This window comes from Brachyistius frenatus, unplaced genomic scaffold (assembly GCF_029030835.1).
Source record: "Brachyistius frenatus isolate BFR_SWC_R1_liver_20210118 unplaced genomic scaffold, ASM2903083v1 Contig_350, whole genome shotgun sequence".
NCBI lineage: Eukaryota > Metazoa > Chordata > Actinopteri > Embiotocidae > Brachyistius > Brachyistius frenatus.
Window position 1 is genome coordinate 261,490 of NW_027210949.1, and position 8,219 is coordinate 269,708.

Consider the following 8,219-nt stretch of genomic DNA (forward strand, 5'->3'; position numbering starts at 1 on the left):
GCTGCTTCGAGATGGAGGCCGGTGGCCAATTGACATGGAAAGATGGGAACCAATTTCCCAGCATGCTGTTGTTTGTTAATATAGCATTATTATTTACAAGACAAACGTTTGGAAGCCACATTATCAGTGAACAGCTGATTGCTCGTCTGTAATCATCTCAGCTTGTTTATCCAGCGAACATAATCGTCTCGATAGAACATCTGATATTTACAACAAACCGCAAACAACATCAGCAACATTACATTACTGATACGCATTTTTGGTTGGAGCCGCTTCTGTAAACACCAACAACCGCGACTGCATGAGGAACTACATAAGCTGTGTTTATATCGAGTGTTTTGCATGTTACTAACAAGTTAGTAATTAGGTAATGTTACTTCGTTAGTTAGTTGCTCGTGGAAACGTTTGCGTTACTTTTTCGTTGCTGCTTCAATTCTCTTATGAATGACCACACAGCTTTATTATTTTAATGATGCCTGCCTCGGCCTCCCCGGGGTTGTCTCGCCCCGTCACCTTCCAGAGAGGCACGGCCGGTTCGAGGCTTCGGCCTTCGTCCTCCTCCTCCTCCTCCTCCTCCCTGTGGTTCCCAAATGCCGCGACTTCATTTCACATGAGAAGTCCTCCAGCGTTTCAGCCACAACCCAGACATATAGTAGATTTAACCTGGTCTTGTTGAAGGTGCATCTCTCCTCATCCATTTAAAATGGGCTCGGACGCCACTGGTCCTGCGCCTGCGTGTTTGATTTCTGTTCTGTCTTTGTGTCTCTGCAGGACTCTGGTTGGGCATCGAACTGGACAAACCGAGTGGTAAAAACGATGGCTCAGTGGGAGGAGTGAGGTATTTCAGCTGCCCACCCAAACACGGAGTCTTCGCTCCTCCGTCCCGTGTTCAAAGGTGAGCGCCGGCCCTTTAAGCTCGCTTCAATTTCCCACTAATGATGAATTGGTCCACTTTTGCTTTTTTGCCGGCGGTAATACTGATTACTGAGACAAGTACCTTCAACAAAATCTTTCAAAGTTCAGAGCAGATTGGACAACGTGAATGTGACGATAGGTCCTGAAAACCCAGAGGATGCGTTTCATTGGCTTCATCAATACATCTGATGGCACTAATGAGTTCCTTTGACAGTGTCGTTTGTGTGAAGGCTGACACATTTGATTTTGGCCTCTGTGCGGCAAACAGTGTTCTTGTATCGCGGTGATTAACTCGAGTCAGGGTTGTCAAACGTGAAGCCCGGGGCTCCACTCGGTTCAATGCGGCACCTCGTAATGAGCCAGACGCCTTCCTCCCTGCTTTTAAATATGGATTATGGATATGTGAGGAAGGTTATATTTACACAACAGAGTATAGAAAATGCCAGTAAGACAGTACATCAAAATGTTGCGTGCATCTTCTACTTTAGTGCATGGTTGATTTATTTTATTTTTTTACCGTGTGATATGCTGATTAACTTTTATATTGTCGTGTTAAGATTGCGAATGAGACGGGACATAAAACCCAGATTAGGAGTTTATAAGAGTTCCACCGCTTCACCTGTCAGACCTGCTGTCAGCTACGCAAGTGTGAGACGTATTTCATCTTTACTTTATACTTAGTTCTTTTGTGCTGGTTTACTTTGAGCCTATTTATAGCATTTGTGGTAGTTTGTCCATATAGCACTGAAAATGTGTTTCAAGATCTGGAACAAGAGACTCTGATGGACTCTTCTACGATCTCATATCACAAGACTCACGTGGAATCTGTCCTCAGTGGATGGACAGAGATGGGGAAAGAGAGTTTTCTGCTCCAGCCTCTTTAAATAGTTTAAAGTTGGAACTTGAATTCAAGAGGTTGTGATTTCAGACTGTGACTTTCACTAATTGTCTTGGTTTTTATCTCTTTTTTTTTTTAGCCATCTTAATTTTGACGGCTGTTTCGTGAATCATTCTTTTCTTTGAACTTCATACATCGTCACCTGGTTTTTGGTTTTGTTTGCCGAATGTTTGAAAAACGTGTGACGTTGCAGCCATCGCTCGATCTCCCATGAAACGGAGACTTACCCATCGAATACGTGTTAAATAAATGATCCAAGACGTTGGTACGGTATCTGTGACTTATACGAAGTCATCCATAACTCTCCGTGACGATCCACGAGCTTCTGAGCAGTTTTATTAACATTTGTATAAAATGAGCTCCATGTTAGTGTGTTAAAAACTTTGATTACGGTAAGGACACATTTTAGCGATGTTTCAATTTGATAAATAAATATGTTAATCGTCCTTTATGTTTACATGAATGTAACTATATTTGAGTTCATTGATGCCAATGAATATTGTCTTTGGTATAATCACAGCAGCTTACAAGATATTGAAACGATGTTAAGTATTTGCATCTATTAGACGTATAATGGACGTCTGTCTTGTTTTAGACAGCCGGGACTCCTCTTAACTAAAATACACTTGTAGGTGTTGAGGTGTCTGATGAGGTTCTGAGAAAGCTCTGCTGTAAGCGGTCTGGTCAGGTTGTGCATCCAGTCCACTGTAACCGGAGTCAACATCATTAGTACATTAGTACATATTAGTATCGAACAAAAAGTTTTGAAATTTGCGTTTGGTAGATTATTTCTCTGTTGTAACAATAATGCTTCTTGGCAATAAATTGTACACCAAACAAGAGTCAATATCAACAGCAGAATAAGCTGTTTGGTATTGGCAGAAAAGATTTGGCTAATTTTTAATGGGCGCAACCCACGTACTCAGCTGTGCTGCTCATCCCACAAATGTTCCTTACAAATGGGGCTCTGTTTAAAAGGGAAATAAACAGGCTTTCCAACGGTGTACGATTTATTGCCAAGAAGCAGTGTTACAACGGAAATGATCTACCAAACGCAAATTTCAAAACTTTTTTGTTCAATGTGTTTTATAATTAAAGTAAACCTTGAAGCATACATTTTAATAGGACGTGTTTTAGAGTAGCCATTATGTCTGTAACATAACATAAAACATATTTGTTTTCAACCATGGCCTGAGAAAACTGCTAGTGAGCAAGTAATCTGAATAATACTAATGGATTTGATGCTTGATTTGGTACGAGTTGTCATCATTTGTGTCCGAGTTAAGTGTCATATTGTGCCGTAGATTCATAAACACAATATTAGAGTCCTGTTTTAGAAATGGAAAACGGACCATTTGAAAAAGAAAAAGAAAAGAGAGTTGAACTTTTCCTTCGTCACACTGTTGCAGTGTTCATTTTCTGTCAGCTGCACTGGTTGTATGTAAAATACAGATAAAGGGAAATCAGTTCTGCTGTGTTGAGGTAAACAGAACGGCTTCAGCGTTCCACGTCCTGTTATCTTCAGAGTCTGTTGAACTCGACCGGCGCGGTGAAAAGCCTTCTTTCAAGAGATATTCACTAACACGGTGATGAAGGTAGCGGAGGGCTGGAAAACACGGCTCCAAACACCCCCGTCGGTTTTTCAACCAAACCGAAGAAATTCCCGTCATTTTAGTTGGTCACCTGTTTTCCAGGCGTTCCAGCTGTCGGGTAAACCGAATCACATCTCAACGGATAGTTTCACAACTCTTCAACACACTAAACTAACCTGTGCAATCACACGCTGGTTATAGAGCTGCCCCGTACAGACATCACTGTTCAGAAGAAGTGTTGCACCTGAAACTTTAAATATCTGAATTATTAGATGAACAGCATCATGGTTTACCAAAATGATATAATTATCATAACTGAGCAGCCACGGTGGTGGCATTTAGCTGTCTTTAAATTTAGACATTTAAAAAGCTGCTTTATTCTACGGCCACAACTATGTTTTACATTTAAGTGACGCCAACGCAGGAAGTGCTCTCGCAGTGACCCGTGTTGACCGGTTCAAATAGTGCACGCGCAGACTTCACTGGAGGCCGTCGTATTTCTGCACGTCAGACTGGGCATCGCTCACTACGCACAACACGTGTTGACAAGGTGGCTATTTCTGGAGCTCATTTAATCCGGGCCATCAGGAAACTGCAATCTGCAGTTATTATATTGCAATGTCTGGCATTCATATGCACAAACCACTCCGTTATTCACTGGCACACAGCGTTTGGTTTTTATTTTACAAGTGGATTAAATCTGTTGACCCCCTTTTTTTTTATTATTTTTTTTTTTATAATTGATGGCATATTAATAGCAGGAATAAAAGCCATCGCAGTTCAAAAAGCGGTTGACATCTAAAAGTGCTGATTGTTTGCTGTTAAGGGGAGACGGTTTACCAGAATTGTTTGACTGCTGGTTAAATGAACACGTCCCGCCTTCATTTGTTGGTGTAATTAGTCTCCTCTCCTTCCTTTGCCGAGAGCTCCATCTCAGAGCAGATCCACCGTTCGGGGAGTCGCGTTCCTCTTCTCTTCCCATATCTTCATTCCTCGTTATTTTCTCAGTTCTTTTCTCTTTTTTTTTTGTAACCTCACTGTTTACCTTCCTTGAGATAAATAAAATATATTTGTGGAAGTCCGCTCCCGTGTTTTCTTGTCATCCCTTTTATTCATGTCATTTTCCTCCTTTTTTTTTTTTTTTGTTTGTTTCTTTTTTCTTTTTTCCTTCTTCCCCTAATTAACCTCAGAGCACAAAGTGAGCTCAGCTGAGCACATGCTCTCCTGCTGTCTAATGAAGATTATCACACACACACACACACACACACACACACACACACACACACACACACACACACACACACACACACACACACACACACACACACACACACACACACACACACACACACAGTTTCTATATTCCCATCCCTTAAACACCACTTCCTCTTGTGCTTGCTTCTCATTATGGGCGCTCCGACTCTTAACAGCTTCCAGACTTCTAATGTAATTATTAATGTGATCATATAGTGGCTTAAGAAAACACCAATAAACGGTGCAGGTGCTCTTGTGCAGGCAGCGGTGGTCTTTTTTTTTTTTTAAATTAGAGGAGCAGCAGACTCGGTATGTGCTGCTATTAAATGAATTATTGAATGCTTTTTTTATTTTATTTATTTATTTAAACTGCTGACTGATACAAACTGTGGATCAATGTCAGTAAAGATTTGCACAGCTGATTGTCTCATTCTCAACTTACAAGTTTCCTTTGTGCCCTCCCAGGATCCACGGATCTGTCGATTGCCTTTCAGAGCTCACCTCCTCTCGCTTCAGTCATCCTCTCAGCGGTGAGACTTCTGCCTTCATTGCGAGCTTTGACTGAGATTTATTTGAATGTATTATTCTGTGAGCGCGTGTGACGGGAATCGTGTGCAAGTGTCTGTGAGGGAGGACTTGACTCTTGTGATTGCTGCGCAGGGACGATTCGTCGCAGCTTCAGCACCTCGTCGGCCATCGCCACTCCGAAGGAGACGAGCAGGAGGAGCCCTGTGACCAGGTGCGTCCCTCGCATTCCTCCCTCCCCGAGCGTTTGGGCTTCACCCTAATCCCCTGCAGCCCTGACACAATCAATAATGATAAGAAGCAGAGGTATTAGTCAGCAGAGGGTTCCTTTTTTTTTTCTGTGTTTTTTTTAAATGGCCGATGCATGATTGTGGTTATAATGAGCAAGAACAGGGAATTGAAGATCAATCCCTCAAACACAGCTCCCATGAATCTCCGACTTTCACGCCGTTTCTCTTTTCTCATAAATCTTTCTTGCTGTATTTTATTTTATTTTTTTTCTCCCTTCGCTCCCATAATTCGACAACAAAAACCAAAACGAATGCAGGAGTCGTTCCAACCCCCACCGCCGGCGCTGGAGCACCCTGAGCGGCGGGAGCGGCGGCGGCGGCGGCGTTCCCGGCGGCACGGCGGGATCCAGTCCCTCCCCCACCTTTGACGGACAGGTCCGCCTCCACGTGGGCACGCAGGTCCTGCTGAGCAGCGCCAATGAGATGGCGTTCATCCGTTACTTGGGCACGGCAGACTTCGCCCCGGGCCTCTGGCTGGGTCTGGAGCTGCGAAGCTCCAAGGGCAAGAATGACGGTTCTGTGGGCGGCCGCCGCTACTTCACGTGCCGCCCGGGCCACGGCGTGCTGGTCCGGCCCAGCCGGGTCACCTATCGCGGCATTAATGGTGCGCGCTTGGTGAACGAAAACAGTTGAGGCCTGTCGGGGAAAGGAGCGGCGGCGGGGGCGGGGGGTTGACTTTCTGTTTCTGATCCACTCAAAGCAAGAAGTTGAAACTTCTCCATCTTTTTGCATTGCACATTAATACGTTTTCTCATTCATATATGCAGTCCTGTGTTCTGCTCAGCGAGCTTGCAGGTATTAAACTACTTACTAATTATGAGGTTTTGGAACATATAGGTGACAAAAAGAAAAAGAAAAAGAAACGCACTTTAAAAATGTAACTTTGAATTCTTAATAGAATTTGTTAAGGCAGGATTGGGGAGAATCTTAAGACATAAAACACTGCACTACTTTTAATCTGATTGCACTGACAAAACATCTATATGATGGATAAGAATAAGATCAAGTGTGTGTGTGTGTGGGGGGGGCACACGTGAAAAGCTATTTCTATACCCAGAGCTCACTTTTTAAATGAGATTTTTTTATCAGATAATTTAGGAGTTAATGTGGTCTTCTGTCGAACCAAAAGTGTGCACGTGCTCCTGTGGACGCGTGCACGTGTATATTAAGGGCACTTTGAACAGGAGAGACCGATCGATTTCTACCAGGGTTGTAATAAGACTTCCAGATAATTGACGGATGTTGAACAAAAACTGGAATTTCACTTGATGAATCAATGCGCGTTAAATAGGATTTAATTATGCTTAGACCTCCATCAGAAGAGAACCGCATCAGCAGCAGTTGTTGTTTATTCCCGTGTCAGATTATGTTTATATTGTGCTTCAGCATAGCAACAACCCGGTAGAGTCTGAAGCGGCGATGGGGATGAAGGTCACGTTTTCTATCGGCATCATAACCCGAATTTGAACTAATTTCATTTTGGTTTCGTCACTCTAAACTGCTAACTGTCATTTTGAACTTCGCAATCTGCAAATATCAGTTGAATGTGTGCGATTTTTGAGGGAAAGTGTCGGGAATTTAAAAGTCCTCACGTATGTTCCCAGCTTCACTCGGTCTTGTGGCATTTGTTGAAGAGCTTCGGTCGGGGCGTAATTGTATTTGACGCTCGATTAAAGCGGCTTGACACAGGAAATGTACATCGCCCAGAAGTTTCAAGGATAGTTTCCCGTGCGATCGGGGCTGCCTGAGCCGCCGGGCACGGGAACGAGCCCATTGATTGTATGTGTGGAAAACAGGCCCACCGCTCAGTAAAACACTCATGTACCATCCAATTAGGGCGCGTAGGGCCACAACAGCAGCCGGAGAATCTCCACCTGCCTTCCGTCATCGATCCGTCTGCTCAGACATCCTGTGATTGAAACGCAGCGGTGGTCAGAGCCCAAGGTTGTCTCGAACATCTGCCACAGATGAAATGAGGAGGAGAGAAAACGAAACAAAACAAAACAAAAAGTCTTCCCGAACGGCTGCCGAAGCATTTATATCAATACTTTCTTCTTCAGAAGTAGCTTCTCATTTAGACACGTTATCTCTTCCGTAACATTTGCAAGTGTTCCACATTTCAAATCTCATCTACAGATAAACTCATAGTTTGATGTGTCATAAAGGTTGTTTGGGTTTTTTTTTTCTCCATGTAGTTCCTGATATGTAGATTTGAAGTGTGGGTGTGTGACGGAGGCATTTGGTCCGACGCATTTACATGTTGTGTGGGGAAAAACAAACAGCATTTGTAAAAAAAAATAATAATAATAAAATAAAAGAGTCTATTCTAATGTGACCTTATGTCTATTTCTTCTTTAGCTCGTTCACTGAGTGTGGGAATGAAAAAAAAAGGCTAGACTTCCTGGGATTGTTCAAAAGGCGGGGGACCGGAAATGAAATCGGCACCGGGACTTTGAAACGGTTGCGCGGCGGTTGGATTCCACCGGGGCTCGTCTCCCTCAGAGCACAAAGCCTGCTGCGAGAGTGACATTATTTGCTTACCGCCAGCCTGGGCACACACACTTACGTTTGAATGGGAGTGACGTTCCGTATTATGGCAGGATCGTAGAACAAATAGATGTGTGAATGGTTGCTTAAAATTGTTTTCCATGCTCATTACTGCTTCTTTTTTTTTCTTTATAGTCCAAACAGGAGAAAAACAAAAACAAGAAAAAGGATTCGGTGAAGCAGAGTTTTTCTGTCCAA

At 43.3% G+C, this 8,219-nt stretch overlaps 1 protein-coding gene across 6 annotated transcripts in view; it reads left to right on the forward strand.

The window, feature by feature from the left end:
• Window positions 1-6,901, forward strand: part of LOC138636074 (CAP-Gly domain-containing linker protein 4-like) — a 31,190-nt gene extending 24,289 nt beyond the window's left edge. For all 6 annotated transcript variants that reach the window (XM_069723909.1, XM_069723907.1, XM_069723910.1 and 3 more), the window contains 4 exons: window positions 772-895; window positions 5,125-5,189; window positions 5,320-5,398; window positions 5,732-6,901. In XM_069723909.1, the coding sequence (XP_069580010.1) occupies window positions 772-895; window positions 5,125-5,189; window positions 5,320-5,398; window positions 5,732-6,107 (644 nt within the window). In that variant the 3' untranslated portion in view covers window positions 6,108-6,901. The remainder of the gene's footprint in view (window positions 1-771; window positions 896-5,124; window positions 5,190-5,319; window positions 5,399-5,731) is intronic.
• Window positions 6,902-8,219: the final 1,318 nt, after the last annotated feature.